The 16,593-nt window shown below is 37.2% G+C and overlaps 1 protein-coding gene across 4 annotated transcripts in view; it reads left to right on the top strand.

Annotated features, from left to right (window-relative positions):
- Positions 1 to 16,593, top strand: part of KHDRBS3 (KH RNA binding domain containing, signal transduction associated 3) — a 167,225-nt gene that overhangs the window by 43,940 nt on the left and 106,692 nt on the right. For 3 of the 4 annotated variants that reach the window (XR_005017089.1, XM_036830888.1, XM_036830887.1), the window contains exon 2: positions 8,994 to 9,112. Coding sequence is in view for 3 of the 4 variants with exons in the window: in XM_036830888.1 (XP_036686783.1) it covers positions 8,994 to 9,112 (119 nt within the window). In the remaining variant the exon portion in view is untranslated. Of the gene's footprint in view, positions 1 to 4,183; positions 4,266 to 8,993; positions 9,113 to 16,593 lie in introns of those variants that run through there. The other variant, XM_036830889.1, reaches the window with a different exon arrangement.

Raw genomic sequence — 16,593 nt, 5'->3', positions numbered from 1 at the left:
AACGCAGGGGACACGGGTTCGAGCCCTGGCCCAGGAAGATCCCACATGCCGCGGAGCAACTAAGCCTGTGCGCCACAACTACTGAGCCTGCGCTCTAGAGCCCACGAGCCACAACTACTGAAGCCCGCGCGCCTAGAGCCCGTGCTCCGCAACAAGAGAAGCCACCGCAGTGAGAGGCCCGCGCACCGCAACGAAGAGTAGCCCCCGCTCTCCGCAACTAGAGAAAACCCGCGTGCAGCAACGAAGACCCAATGCAGCCAAAAATAAATAAATAAAATAAATAAATTAAAAAAAAAAAAAGAATAATCCTGAATCCTTTGGAATAGCCAAGGGATTGGTCAGTTTGTGTTGGCAAGAACTCCTAGCCTCTTCTTTCTCCGTTGTTTAGGTTCATCTTTCTGCCTTTTTTGGGTGATTTAAGTAGAAGCTGAGACATTTCTTTGCAACCAGTTTCAATAAATACTTATTTCAGAACTTTCCTTACTACCAGATGAAAGTGAGTCAAGAGAGAAATTTGCCAGTGTGAACCATTAGGACTGGTAAAGCTGGGGGACCCTGAGCCCTGATCGTTTGTTGTGCCTAGAAGCATCCTGGAAATTAGTTTGCACTGTTGTACTTTTATTATGTTTTTGTCTTCCTCTGTTGCTCCTGTTATGTTTCTCAGTAAACAGCGGGCATTCAATGAATGCAGTTGACTGACTATCCCTATAAAATTCTGTTCATATATTGGAGGTGGAATTTAATCTGTTATGTTACCTGTTGGCTCAGAAGGTTTTGTTTTGTTTTGAAGTGTCGACAAAAATTAATCAGTCAATCTGAAATTTTATTTGAGCCAAATTGAGGGTTATAACCCAGGAACAACCTCTCAGAAAGTTCTGGGAACTGTTCTGCCGGTTCAGGCTCCAGAGGTCACGTATATAAACCAAAGCACAGTTATATACATTTTTGAGACAGAGAGCTGTATTTTAAATGATGTATTATTGACAGTTTACACAATCTAGATCTAAGCTTACAAAGCAGGTAGTGAGCCATGGGTCAACGTGACCCCTTACAAGATTAAGAAGGAAGGTTATCTTTTAAGGAGTTGTCTTGTTGATTCTAGAATGTTGCTCCTTATGGTTGAGCAAGTATTTCTGCCAGTGGGGAGGTTTGGTTGATGCATAATGCAGTTACACAATGCACAGTAGAGGGGAGAGAGGAGGCCAAAGGGCAGAGAAAAATTTTTATGTTTAAAGTTTTCTTTTCTTGCCATAAAATATGAATTTTATTTCACAGAAGCCAGTTGTGAGTATTTTGAAGGAGACGCAAACCTTTTGAGAGTCAGACAATCCTGCAGTCAAACTTTAGCTCTGCCACTTATTAGGTATATAGGAGAAAAGGGGATGATAATTCCTGTCCCAGCACTCTGAGAAGTTGTGTGGACTTCGTGTATGCAAAGCCTCCAGGGTAGTGTCTAGAATATTGTAATTGTTCAACTTGTTAGATTCCTTCTACCAATTTTAAGGAACATCTCACCTCTGATTTACATTCCTTGGTGTTTACGGTTTTAAAATTATAAAAACCCTTTGCAATCAGAAGTTTACTTTGAAAATTGTTAGACTTTAGTACCAAAATCCAGTAACCTCCTCATTTCTGAAGGTCTTTGAGTCTTTCCCCTTGTTTAGATGATAAATTTACATTTCACTGGGGCATTGAATGATCAACATGTCTTGTCTTTGTATTTTTCTTTTTTCTGCCATGATGCCTTTTGTTTGGTGAATGACTGCATATATTTAAGGGGATGAAAAGGGGCCAGTACACTGGAAGCGTTTTTTTTCTCTTAAAAATAATTTGATAAAATTTGTTATAATAATTCTGAGTAGTGCTCAGAATTTTTTAGTTACCTGGATTTGAATTTGTAGAATCATATTGCTTTCACAAATTCTTCTTGAAATCCGTTCTACAGTGAGATACATGTAAATCAGTCATCACAATTTAGGCTTTGTATTAAGTAAATAAGAATAACTGTATTTGCATTATGTGTTATAGTTTTCAGAGCACTTTGATAAACATCATTTCTTTTGATACTTGTAATAACTTGGTTAGTTTCCCCCAAAACTAAGTAATAATCCAAAGAATTTTTTCTCACTCAAAATCAAGATCCCTTTACTACAGTGATACTAAGAAACTGGAGGGGAGCATGGCTTTAGGAATCAGATACACTGGGGTTGGAATCCTAGATCCGGGTCTGCTCTGGGATCTTAGCTGAATCACTGGATTCTGTAAGCAGCTGTTTCCTTTCTGTAAAATGAAGATTACATCTACTCTGCTGCATGGTTACAAGGATTAAATACCTGGACAATAGTTAGTAAATAAATTCCAGCTGCCAGTATTATTGTTATATTTTTGTTAATTAGCCATGATGGGTAGAATTACAGTTGACTGTTGAACAACATGGGTTTGGACTGTGCAGGTCCACTTTTACGCAGATTTTTTGAAAATAGAAAATAATGGTTTTCTCCGCAGGTGCGGAACCGTGGATACAGAGGAACTGTGGATACGGAGGGCCAAGTATAAGTTATATACTGAGTTTGGACTGTGGGGAGGATCAGCGCCCTCGACCCCCTCCTTGTTCGAGGGTCAGCTGTAATTCCTTCCTCCCTCCCTCCTTATCGATCTTTCTTCCTCCCTGGAGGAATTTGACTGTCATTTCCTTGTGTGTATGTTTTAATCTTATGCGTTGTGTATATATTTAAGGATACTTTGCATACAACTATTAGCACTGTCTTCATAAAAAGAGGTTTACTTCCAAGCATTTTAATATTTAAAGTATTGACTGTTTTTTGCTCCCTGGATGGTATATTTTTGTGTATTTTATGATAAGCTTATTCTTATTAGATAGTGATATACATCTCTATTCTGCTGTGCCGTTTATTTCTGTTTATGGAAGATTATTTGCAAGATCATGAGCTGTGTGAATCAGTCTAGTCTGGGCAGATTTTAGTGCACTCAACTCTGGTTTGAATCTAATAGGTGTTCTGTTAGGTTTGGATTGCTTAAATAAAATAATTCCTTTATGAAAACATTTGTCATGTTGCAGGTTAAGGAATATCTTTTCTGACCAGAAGGCACAGTAACATTTTAGTAATCTGTCAAACAGAATTTACAATGGCTGTGAACACTATATATATTTTAAGATCATTTTAAATCCTCCAACTAGGCTCTTGTATTATTTTGAAATAGCTCTCTGAATGTTGAGCATGTAGGTATTATCATTCTGCTTATGTGGACTTCTTGTTTCATTATAGATCCAGGCTAACCCCTGTCCTTTAGTAAGTTCACACATAGTTAAGGTCCTTGGGAAAGGGCGGGGGGGCGGCTTTTGACCATATTACTGTCTGCCCTAGTACTTAATTGTGCAGGCTGATTTGTATTATTTATACTTCTCTGAACCTTTCGTGAATTTTTATTACATAGCTTTTAAACAGCTAATGAAACAGGCTTTAACGTTAGCTGAATCTTAGTGTGAATCCTGCCTTGGTACTTAGGAACTGTCTAACCTTTGGCAAGCTTCGAACCCATTTGAATCCGCGGGGTCTTATTCTGTAAAATGAAGGTGATAGATCATAAGTTCATTAGAATAAAGAGGGACCTTAAGTCAAACATGCAGCCCTTAACCTGGTGAATCATTGTCAACAAAGTCATAATAATTATTATTTACTTCGTACTGTCGTAATAAGTGATCTCTAAAATGATTTTCGTTACTTTTCAGTATTTTGCTGCGTAATATTATATGTGGTGTAAGCGCAAAAGGAAAGTTTTGTATGTATAGGAGGCATCAGACACTGAAGCTTCCTTAGTTACCAAAGCTGTGGGTCTGGATTGCTGCTTTCTGCCTCACCAGGTCCTCTTTCCCCCTCCTCCGCTCTGTGCCCGGGGCTGATGTGGGTGCCTGAGGACTGCATCCGCAGACACTGTCACCCTCTGGCTTCTGCTTGGGTTGCCCCTCCCCCGTGGAGCCACCAGCAGCAGGTCTGCAGGAGGAAGTGAGATCCCAGTGTGTGTTCTCTTTGGCTTCCTCCCGGTTAGGTTAGCACAGGCTGGCTGCTTCCTCTGGGGAAGTTGCAACCCCTGCCAGGCTGCCCTCTCCATACAGTCTCTCTTTCCCTTTCCTTGCCCCTTCCTGCTTCCCAGCTTTGTTAAGACCACGAAAGGAGTTAAGGGTGGGGAGGGGACTGACAGTCTGTTGGAGAAGATGGACATTTAGTAGGAAGTTAACACCTGTGGTGAGTATCATGCTAGAATGCTGCGTTGTTTTGGGTAACTAGTCTGGGAATTCAAAGACAGTCTTTCTAGGAAGTGGAATTTAGGCAGAGGCACCAAAGAGAAGGCTGTTATTCGGGGGAAAGTCCCCAGAAGTGTTCCAGTCTTGGGGAGCAAGCGCAGAAGCCTGAACCTCGGTGAGCTGGTGCTTTAGAAGCCGTGAAAAGCTGGGCACTAGGGGTAGAGGGCAAGGGAGGGGAGAGGCGTGTAGGGCACGCCTGTGTGTTTGCTCTAGCCGGGTGTCCTGTGGGCTTGATGCCTCCTCTGAGTACGAAGGGTTTGCCTCTCTGATGGCTTTCTGTCCAAACAGAAATAAGCCCTCTAGTTCCATCCCTCATGGGTTGTTCATGGCACAGATTGTCGCATCATCCAGCTGTGATGTCCTCTGTGCTCTCTCTCCACCTTCCGTGCTTCCCATTTCTGCTCAGGCCCCCCTTTCCTTGAGGAAGGCGCTCATCACGTCACTCCTTAGCTGACAGCTTTCAGTATCTCCCTGTTGTTACTGAACCCTTAGTATATCAGTGTTGACATTAAGAACCTGGCCTGCCTTTTCACGCTTTTGTCCTCATTTCTCCTCTGTGTTGGCCGCAGAGAACTACCCCCACTTCTCACCCTGGTTCTTTCTGCAGGAACCCAGGATGTGGGGTGAGGAAATGGAGTCCATGTCTCAGCTTGTTCACTGACTGGCTCTGCAGTGGCAGGAGCTCGTCATGATTACTTGTGTGATTTATTCTATTTTGTACTGTTAAAGGAGAAAAGGGGGGGGGGAAAGTAAAACTCCATGTATCAACTGTACAGTCTAACTGGTCAGATGAGGGAATGTGAACTGGTGTTACCCAGGGCTACTTTACTTCACTGAAGAACTCATCGGCTCTTTGCCCGGCAAACTCTGTTCCTCATCCTTTAAGAACTTAGCACGCATTTGCTAGCTTTTTGAATAATTTTCCAAGTTCCAAAGCTGTTAGTCCCTTTTCTGCAACACTGTGTACATTATATTAAATTCGTCTGTTTACATGCCACAGATTCTGTGTATTTTCTTCCCAGCACCCAGTACAGTTTCTCCAATGTATCAGACCGCAGTCATTGTTTTTTGGATAGATACCTGTTCCTCTCTCCCTCACTATGTGAACCCCATTGCATTGGAAGTATTATTGGATTGTCAAAATAAAATATTGTGCATGTAGTTTCCAGAAACACACCTGTTGCTTCAAGTGGGATAGGCAGTCCAGGTAAATGCCTCATCACAGTTTCAGTGAAAGAATATTTTAATGAAGAATTTAAATGAATGATCACGAGAGAGTCAAGCTCTGGATTTTCAGCCAAGACGCAAAATATAAACATGGCAATCTCTGTATACATTCTTATTTTATTCTGTTTCAATATTAAAAAAAAAATTCTGCCAAAGTGTTTAAAGATTTAAAATTTGAAGAGTAAAATATTCACATAATTCAAAATTTTAGAACAATGTAAAAGAGAGATACCGCGAAAGTCTCCTATTCCTGTTTCTTATCCACTGCATTTCCCCCTTGACAATTAATCACTGTTACTCATTTCTTATATAGAAGAAGTGAGCTATTTTCTGTGCATATACAAGTGAATATGAACATATATTCTTACACTGTTTTACACTGTGTATGTGCGTACATGTACTAAACAGTTATTTGGTGGAGACCTTTTCCTATCAGAACATAAAGAGTTTCCTGATGTTGTAAAGTAGCTGTATGTGATTTCGTTGTATGGCTGTGCCCTAGCTTAGTAACCAGGTTCTTAATTATAGACATTTAGATGATTTCCAGTGTTTTGCTATTAAAGACAGTGCTTTAAATGGATAACTTTGTATATAATATTTTATAATCTATCCAAGTATATTTGTAGGGTAAATTTGTAGAAATGGAGTTGCTGGGACAAAGGAAAATGTCAGTTTAGATGTGCTTGATTCTGTGAGAGAATTTAAGCAGTTTTAATGAAAATTTACTAAATTTTTTTATATTGGAAATTTAACTTATTTAAATTCAAAGATTATTTTGCTGTGTTTTAGAGGATTAGTGGATTTTAGTATATTTGGTCGGCTATAATGTAAGTGGCCATTGCTTAGGGAGGCTCTGTACGGGACCAAGACAGAAACAAAAAGAAATGGAAAAACAAAAGCCAAAAAAGACATAACTGACACTAGATTTCCAGGTTGACAGAAATTTGGTGTCCATGGTTTGAAGACATAGCATTTTAATCCCCTCCATCATCTAAAACCTAATCACACATTTGCTTATTATTTCTGTGCTGGGAGATGGCATTGGTACATTAAACTGTATGTAACAAATGTAATCTACATTAAACTGTATGTAACAAATGTAATCTAGGGATTAGTGAAAGTCAAATCCCCTATGTGTTCCACCTTGAACATCTGGCTGGATTTTCTATGGTTGGCCTTCATATGCTCCAATTTACTAAAAGGTTAAATCCACCTTGGTAGGTGTCCAGTGCCTTCCCTTCCCTAAGGAAGACCGGAGAGGTAGTAGCCTGAGTTTTAGAATATGAAACTCCCAGTTAGGGACAGTTTCAAGATTTCATTAAATCATCTTGTGCACTTTCTGTTATTTTGCATTTTACTTTATTGGACTTCATAAAAACATCAACCTACTTATTATCTTCAATCAAGAAGAAAATGCACAATTGTTGATTGAACAACGCCTAAAAAAACAGAAGTTTTGAGCAGTTTTGAATGTTATCACAGGAGGTCACAGGGGCCTGAGCTGTGCTGAAAACCAGATCTGTTTGATGCCAGTGACAGGGATGGGGCTCTTTCCATTGCTATGTGGTGTGTTAGGTCCAGTACATGCAAACCTACATGCTTTAACATGACATCAGGCTTTAAACTTTTTTCTTAAATAAATCTTAAACAGTGAAATATTATATTTCAACATATTTCAAAGCTTACTTAATGTAACAACTAGGTATTTTAGCAATATAAGATTTGCAAAGTTGACTGGAGAGGAAATTAGGTATTTTATATATTTTTTCTTTTAAATTTTACTTTCCTCTTTAAAATCATAGGCATATCTCAAACTTTAATATATGGTAAAATATATAATTTTTTTCTAATTTTTTAATCTTACCTTTATGACTTAACATGTTACTTCAAATGTTAAACGTCACTGATGCAAGGAATAACATTTTGAATGCCGATTAGGGAATTAAATATTAAATTATGCATCTAAGTTCTCAAAATTATAAAAATGCTTTGTTATTTTAAAAGAAAATAGGTAGTTAAATCTGTTTTGACAAATGTATACGTAACGTTAAAAATTCTTTATTCTAGGAAGTTTCAGTGTACCTAATTTTGTTGTCTTCTAACTCGCTAAAGGTATTCCCAATTATAGCATAAATGGATAAATAAAAATAAAATGTAGAATTTATTTTCTTCTACTCATTAAAGCTGAAGTCAGTGGAGCAGGTGACATGTGACTTATTGCTTTTTACTGAGGAAAACAAAGCTAATTTAGCTCATATCCACCATTAGTTCTACAATTTTCAAACACATTGTATATGTGCATGCCCGTGTGCTAATTTATTCATGGAAAACTTCTGAAAGAGTATATAACATTCTGTATTATTACCTCTGGAGTATGGGTATAGGAGAAACTTTCTTTTACTTTTATATTCTATGATACTGTTTTAACTTTTCACCATATGTATATTTTATTTTTATAGAAAAATGTCAAAATTAAAAGTACCCTTGAAGAATTTTTTCCCGCAACAATAATAAGAATTATCTATGTAAATGTTTACATTTCACATACTTCTGTTTCAGTGTATATTGTTCCCATGCAGATTCTATATAGAATGATCAGTTTTACAGGATCAAAACTTAGGATAATACAAGAAAGCAAACAAAATGATCAGCTCATTTGGAGACTTAGTAATTATCTTTATTTTTAGAAGCTTTGGTCGGAAGCTGCAGAGCTAAGCTAGAAATGATAGTAGAATTGTGCATGAAGTGCTTTGTGAGTATCGTGGTGGGAGGGACTGATTTTCCCACTGCTGCTGCTGCCCAGTCGAGGAAAGGGACGGTAACACATAAAAAGTAGTATTTAATGTGGTTGAATCTCGAAGGAGATGTGTGAAATTGAAATCATCAGAATGACATCACAAGAAGAGAAATGAGCATTAACAAAGCCATGAGCTTATAATTGGGCTTGTCACTTGTGAGGAGGGAGGATTTGTTGGGGAGGTCAACTGGCAGAAGGTTGTCTAGGGCTTTTAATGCCATCTTAGAGAACCCATTCTTGATGGTAGACGCCTTGGAGAGCCAGGCGGGGTTTGATAAATAGGGATGTCAGTGCTTGGTAACGGTGAACTGAGAATAGTTTCTGGCTTTTCTTTGCCATTTGATCAGCCTTTTCCTAGGATTCCAAAAGGCCCCAAAGAATCTATTTTTATGTTTGTGTTTGTTCCCTTCCATTAGCTTGGGCGATTGAGATTTCACATTGTAGCGCCCTGGTATGTGCGTTTTCCCGCTGTACTGGTGGAGAATCATCGATACAATGGGACATATGTCATTACTTGGAAAAAACTGTAGCCATCTGAAGTCCATATTCTGTATTTGGTTTCTTGCCACCATAGAGCTAAGGAGAACCCCCAGCCTCTGGAATTCTAAGTCAGACACTTCACAGTTATCTGTTTTTCTTCCACAGAAATAGAAAAGTTTCACAAAGGAGAAGGCAAGGACGAAGAAAAGTACATTGATGTGGTGATTAATAAGAACATGAAGCTGGGACAGAAAGTGTTGATTCCTGTAAAACAGTTCCCTAAGGTAAGACCGTGAGCCTGCACTGCAGGTCTGTCAGACCTTATCACAAGGGAGCGCATGCTCAGTTTACATTCTGTTTGGTGTGTTCTTGAGGTGTTCTCCCTTAGCACGACGCCCCAACACACATACTTTTACAATCAGGTGAAACCTTATTTGGTGATTCTGTCCTTTCTGTTTGACTTTGGTGTGAGTTGCGGAGCCCTAAAATTTATTCTTCTGAGTTATATTTTGGACTTTGGACAGCCTGTTCAACTTCTTCCTGCTGTAGTTTCTTCATTTGTAAGATAAGGTTGGATTGATAAGAAATAAGATTATCCATGTTAAATGCTTGGCATAGGGTTTGGCACATAAATGCTTAAAATATTCCCTAATTATTCTAGAAAAAAGTTTTTTATTCACTGCAAGTGTTATTTTATGACATTTGGCACAGTTACAATAGGTGCTTTAAAGTCTAATTCTAAAATCTTGATCATCTCAGATTTGGCCTAAATTGATCTTCTTTTTACTCTGCTTTTCTTTTTTCTTTCTTCTGAGTGTCCATGTACATCATTTATGCATACTGTTGTATATATTAGTAGCTAATTTCTTTTGATTGCAGAACAATAATCCAGTACCTGAAAATACCACAATGTATTTATCCATTTGCCTGGGCAGTTTTCAGTTTGGGGTTATTATAATTAAATTGCTGGGAACCTTTTCGTACATTTAGTGACCATACGTTTTCATTTATTTTTAGTAAATACTTAGGGTTTAAATTGCTGTGTATTTAGTTTTATAATAAATTGCCATAATTTTTTTCCCAAAGTGGCTGTATTTGTGACATTTCTAGAACAGTGCATGCAAAGTTGTGGTTGCTCCGTATCTAAATCCATATTTGATGTTGTCAGTCTCTTTAATTGCAGCCATTCTAATAGGGTATTGGTATTTTCTTGTGGTGTTAATTTGCATTTCCCTGTTGATTAGTGATTTTGTGTACTTTTTCATGCACTTATTGACCATTTATATGTCTTCAATTTTGAAGTCTCTTTTTAGATCTTTTGCCGCTCCCTGAGTGGGCTGTATGTCTTCTTATCATTGCGTTGTCGGAGCTTTTTTATACCTCCTGGCTACAGATCTTTTGTTGGAGATACGTTTTGTGAATGCTTGACTCAGCCTGTGGATTGCCTATTATTTTCTTAACAGAGTTTTGTGATAAGCAGAAGTTTTAAATTTTGATGACGTCTAATGTATCAGGTTTTTCCTTTATGATTTTACCTTCTGTCAACTAAGAAATCTTTGCCAACCTCAAGGAAATGTTAGAGTCCTTTATAAGTTATAAAGATAGTCTCCTGTGGTTTCCCCTAAAAGCTTTATCATTATAGCTTTTAATTTTACGTCTATGATACATCTCAAATTAGTTTTTGTTACGGTGTGAGAAAGACAGTCAAATTCATTTTTTCTTCATATGGATATCCAGTTTTTTCAGTACCATTTGTTGAAAGATATTTTCCTCCCACGGACTGTGTTGGCATCTTTGTTGGAAATTGGATGACTGTGTTAAGTGAGGGTCTATTTCTGTACTTTCTGTTTTGCTTCATTGATCTATTTATGGATCATTATGCCAGTACCATACCGTCTTCATTGCTGCTGCTTTTTATAGTAAGACATGAAGTTAGGTAATGTAGTCCCTTCAACTTTGCCCTTTTTCAGGATTGCTTGCATATAGATCCTTTGCAATTCTATATAAATTTATTGTTTTATTTTCACAAAACATTCTGCTGGGATTATGATTGCAGTTGCATTGAATCTGTTGATCAATTTAGGGAGTTCTGACATCTTAACAATATTAAGTCTTCCCTTCCTTGAACATGATATATCTTTCCATTTAGATTTTTAATTTCTATCAGTAGTGTTTTGTACTTTTTAGGGTAAAGGTCTTGTCTTTTGTTGAACTTATTCCTAAGTGTTTCATGTTTCTTGAACACTCTTGTAAAATATTTTGAAATCTTATTTTCCAATTTTTTTGCCTCTAGTATAAACCTTGTATTCTGCTACCTTGCTAATAAATTCACTTGTTCTAGTAAGTTGTTTTATAGATTCCTTAGAAATGCTATGTACATAATCATATCATCTGCATAAACAGTTTACTTCTTTCTTCCCAATTTTTATGCTTTTTATTATCTTATTATTGTATTGGTTAGGATCTCTAGTATAATGCTTGAATACAAGTGGTGATGTTAGGCAGTTTTCTCTTGTTCTCAGGCAATGTGGAAAACATTCAGTATTTTACCATTAAGCATGGTAACAGCTGTGAGGTTTTTTTGTAGATGACCTGTATCTGGTAGAGGAAGTTTTCTTCTATTTTAGTTTTGCTGAGAGATTTGATCCTGACTGGGTGATGAATTTTGTTGAATACCTTTTCTGCATCTATTGAAATGAACACAGGATGTTTCTCCTTTATACTGTTAATATAGTGAATTTTATTGATTGATTTGGCTAAATTAAACCAGTTTTGCATTCTTGCGTTAAACCCTACTTAATGATGTATTATCCTTTTTATACATTGTTGGATTCAAATGCATCTGTATTCATGAGTGATAGTGGCCTATAATCTATACACACACACACACACACACACACACACACACACACACACACACACACACAGAAATGTTCTTTCCCTCCCCTCCCCCCCACCCCCCAAAGAATGTATGTCAGTTTGGTGCTGTTGTTTTCTTTATTATTAGATAGAATTCACTAGTGAAGCTATCTGGGGCCTGGAGTTTGGTGGTGAAAAACTCTTTTCAAATACGTATATTTATATATGAATCAAATGTAAGTTCTTCAGTGTCTTTAATTGACAAGGCACTAATCAGATTTTCTGTTTCATCTTTTGTGAAAATTGTTTTGTGTTTTTCAAAGGATTTGTCCATTTCATCATAATATTTCAGGTATTGCTTCTTTAAATACTTTTTCTGATCCTTTCACTCCCCGCCCTTTGAGACTCTAATTACAGGTACTTTCAACCTGTTGATATTCTTGAAAAGATTCCTGTGACTCTGTTCACTTTTGTTATTAGTTTTTCCCCCTCTTCTTCAGTTTGGATCATTCCTGTTGCTGTATCTTAAACTCATTGACTCTTTCCTATGTTATCTTTATTTTTTTGGTAAGCCTATCAGATAAAATTTTTATATCAGGTATTGTACTTATCTGTTTCAGAATTTATATGTGATTCATATATAAATATATGTATTTGGAAACATGTTTTTTTCTTTGCTGGGATTTTCCATTTATTGCAGGTGTTATATTGTGTAATTGAGCACAGTTAAAATAGGTGCTTTAAAGTCTCTAATTCTAAAATCTTAGTCATCTTAGATTTGATGTGAATTGATACTCTTTTATCTTGATAATGTCATATTTTTCCTATTTTTTATATGTTGAGTAATTTTGGATTGTATACTGGACATTATGAGTGTTATATTGTGGAAATTGGATTCTGTTATGTTTCTTTGAGGGGTGTTGTTATTTTTGGATTCAGACACAGACTCTGTCGGATAGGAGTGCAGATCTCAGTTTACTTCTCAGTTTGACTTTTGCATTTATTTTTGGCATACATGATTGACAGATTTTATACACAAAATTTGGGGCTCCTGAGGTCTAACTCTCATTTCTAGTATTCCTCCCACACACTTCAGCACTATGGTTGCCTCAAACTCTGGTATGCAGCTAATAAAAGCTCTACAATCAGTGAATTCACCCAGCCATTCCCTTCTTCCAAGTCTTGACTCCCTTGTAGAACCTCCTTGTTTTTGAGCATTCTGCGGAGGCTTTAGATGGTTGCTTTTTGTATTTTGTTCAGCGTTTTGAGAGTTTGTAGTTGTTTACCTAGAGACAGTCATCCTGTTAGGAACTTACTCAGCCATACTTTCAAAACTGAAGATATATAATACATTTTAGTAAACAGAAAACTGTTATGAACATGTTATAGACATACTAATTACTAAACACAGCATGGATTATGGAGACTTTCATAAATTGATTCACCAGGCTTGATATGCTCTATATGCTCAATATGCAGTAGGTAGAAAGATGCACAGACACCATCCCCAACTTTAAAGAGTTCATAGTCTGGTAGATGATTAATCTGAAGTTAATACTCTGTTGTGTATGAGTTAAGTATATGAAATAAAACCTCAAATGTTGTTTTTCAGTGTCAGCTTTGATGAGAGTAGGGGAAGACAAATTATAATTTCTGTGTCTCACAGAGAGTGGAGTCCATGTCAAGTCCTTATAACGTCTGAAGTAGGCTGCTTAGAAATCTGCTTTCAGAATGCTGAAAAGGATATTTCTGCTTAGCAAATTGAGCATTTGAGTTTCAAGCCAGCCTTGTGTCAAGGCTAACATAGGACTCGCATCAGTTCTAAGAAAAAGCTTTCATGCTGGTGTCTGTTAATAGGCTGAGATGGAGGAAGCTGGCAGTACTTGCCCCTCTGGAATAGCAATGGGCAGAGGCAGCTTGGTGTGGAATTGAGGCTGTTGTACGCTTTCAGCTTCTGGGGCAAGAGAGAAGCACTGTTTGTGAAACTCCAACTAATAAAATGATTTCCATTAATTGAGTAATTTCTCTTAATGAACCATTTTAGCACTCTTTCAATGGTAAAACACTGAACATGAGTCTCTAAGTATTCAAACCCAAAATATATTTGCTCTCTTGAGCATACGCGCGAGCTTGTAAAGTGTGAAACGCAAATAAACAGTGTTTCATGATTGTTTTTTTAAAAGACTTTAAGCTATAGAAATTGTCCTCCAAAGTTTCCCTGTGGGTAAACCCTAACCCTTGGTTCTGGGCAGTGACTCGATGTAACAGAGTTAACCTAAGTGTCAAATCAACATTGCAACAAGGCACCCTGTCTGTGAGGACCTTAAATGCCTTGTGGTTTAGATTTTACATTGATTTTTTTTTTTTAATTCACTGTTTCGTTCATCATTGATCCCATCTATCCATTCATATACTAACATTTATTGAGGGTCTTCTCTGAGCCAGGAATTGTGCCTGGAAAACAAAACTGATTAAGGCATGTTCTTTTGTCACAAGAAGCTCTCCGTTTTGTGGGGAATACAGATGAATAACTTAATTTTGTATAATACAGTGTGAGAAGTTCAATGTTGGGGTGCTCTAGAAAGACAGAGGATCACGCTGACAGTGTCAGAGAAATCTTCCCTAAGGCTCTGAAGGAGCTGGCTGGGTAGGGGTCAGAAGTAAGACAGGGTGAGATGGAAGGGTGGCCATGACAGGGGGATACAGGGTAGAAGGCATTTGAGAAACTACCAGCCATTGTACTTGGCTAAGCAGGTTAATTTCAATAAGATGTGCAGGTTTTTATTGAGGATTTATAAATAAAGTGATAAGGGAGCAGTGAATGGGGGCTGATCCCTTATCACTTTACTTATATAAGGTAGGGTTGGCCAAGGGGGGCTGTGAGGTTAGAACAGGAAGTGACCTTTGAGCTGCTTTGGAGTATGAGGTGGGTTTCTCCAGGTGTTTAATTATTGGAAACTATTTCAGGAAATGGAATGCCACATGTAAAGTCATGCTAGGGTAAAAGAAGGCTTATGCACCATTTTAAAAAGTCAGTTGTCATATGAAATTGAATTATATCTCTATATATCATTATGCATACATGCTCTACTGCTATGGTAAGATTGTCTTTATTATACTGTTAAATAAAAGAAGGAAAAGCGACATGTAGGACAGATAAAACCCTAGTTGAACATTTATTTTAAGAAAAACTAACTTGAATCTTACTAGCAGTTATTTTCTGGAGGGTAGGATCATGTGCTCTTTTCTACTTTACATGTTTCTTTACTTTAATGTTTTAATAATAACTTGGTGTCACTTTTAGAATTAGGATAAAAAAAAAAAGATTCCCATTTTGGGGGAAAAAAAAGTGCCCGAGATTGTTAACTTAGGAGATACCTGTGTACTATGATTATGGTTTTTAAGATTTAGTGTACTGAGTTAGATTCTATAGGTTTAAATTAGATTTATTAATTTTCATAATTTGGTAATTGTTGTCTAATCTCTAAGCATTCTAATGCTTACATATTATTTTCAGTAACTTTATATTAGGCAATATGGGTTCTTACATTAAATATTTTCCTATTATGTGCATATTTTAAATTTGATATATTTGCTGTCTCACAGAAGTTCTTTGGTTAAGAGTCTTTGAGAGAGAAGAACGAAGTATTTATAAAACATGTTTCCTCTGGAGTTTGAATTAAAGCTCGAGAAGCTTTCTTTTTAAAGTTGGCTTGCATTTTTCCCCTGTAGTGAATTGCAGACAATTAAAAACCCACGAATTTACTACTGGGTGGAAGGAAGCCTATTCCATAGAAATCATCATGGCTATCAAAATTTTCCTAGAATGGTAAATATTTCTTTTTTTTTTTTTAGAATGGCAAATATTTGACAGTCATATCAGTATGTTAAAAGTTGCCTTTTCTGTGCCTCCTAATTAATTTTTGGAGGCAAATAATGTTTTTTCAAGAGGATTCATGTGAAAATCCTTTTTATTTTTGGCGTCCAGTTGATAGTTTACCTGTAGAAGTAAAGTGATAATGCACTTGTTTGTTAGTCCTTACGTGCCATTACCGAAATCCACAGTGCTGTCTAGGGGGGATTTTGAAACTTGTTGGTGTCAAGAAAGCCTGATAATAAAAATCATCACTTAAAGACACATGTATTTATGACAAGTCATGATCAGTGTCCCTCCTGGTATTCATTACATCTTGGACCCTCTGGGGAAGCAGAAAGGCCACTCTGGAACACAGAGCCTTAGGAAAATGTCTTGACCCGCAGTCCATTGCTTCACTGAGCACAAGTCCCCTTCCAGGCCAGCCCTCTCTGACCTTGACAACCCGTGTCTTACTGTGGGAGCAGGAGGAAAGTGCAGCTGTAAGTAGAGATGAGCCTCTTCGAGGCTACTTTTGTTCTTTTCTCAGAGGTCTTCTCTGGGCCCTTGAGATCTTGTGATACGCGCCCCTATGTCATGAGAATTAGAAAGTTAAGTTGGTATTTGTGAATATGATAGCGTTCAAAAAACATTGTGAAGGAATTTCAAATCTTATGCTGTGACTTTTCCCTTCTTCTCTTTTAAAATGCTTGATTATTGACCCAGAAAGCAGCCCTTGAACTTAAAGTTAAGTGGACTTTAGAAACAGCAATGCGTATATTAAGGGGCTTGTGAAAGAATTTACTCACGTTTTTGGGGGGGGGTTATTGTTATTACTATCACTATTTTATTGAGTCAAATGAGTAATTACAAAATTTGGTTATATATAGGTCCCCCAAAATCTCATTACATTTTAAAGAGTAGAAATGCTACCATTATATGTACTTTGGTCACAGTGCAGTACATTAAGAAATTGAAGTCTGTGATGAATATTGTTCTGTGTAAATCTTTTATTACATCACTGCTTATTTTTGAGAGGTGATGGAGGATCGC

Source organism: Balaenoptera musculus, chromosome 17 (genome assembly GCF_009873245.2).
Source record: "Balaenoptera musculus isolate JJ_BM4_2016_0621 chromosome 17, mBalMus1.pri.v3, whole genome shotgun sequence".
Lineage (NCBI taxonomy): Eukaryota > Metazoa > Chordata > Mammalia > Artiodactyla > Balaenopteridae > Balaenoptera > Balaenoptera musculus.
Note: the sequence above shows the minus strand (reverse complement) of the source record. Positions and strands in the feature narration are given on the sequence as shown.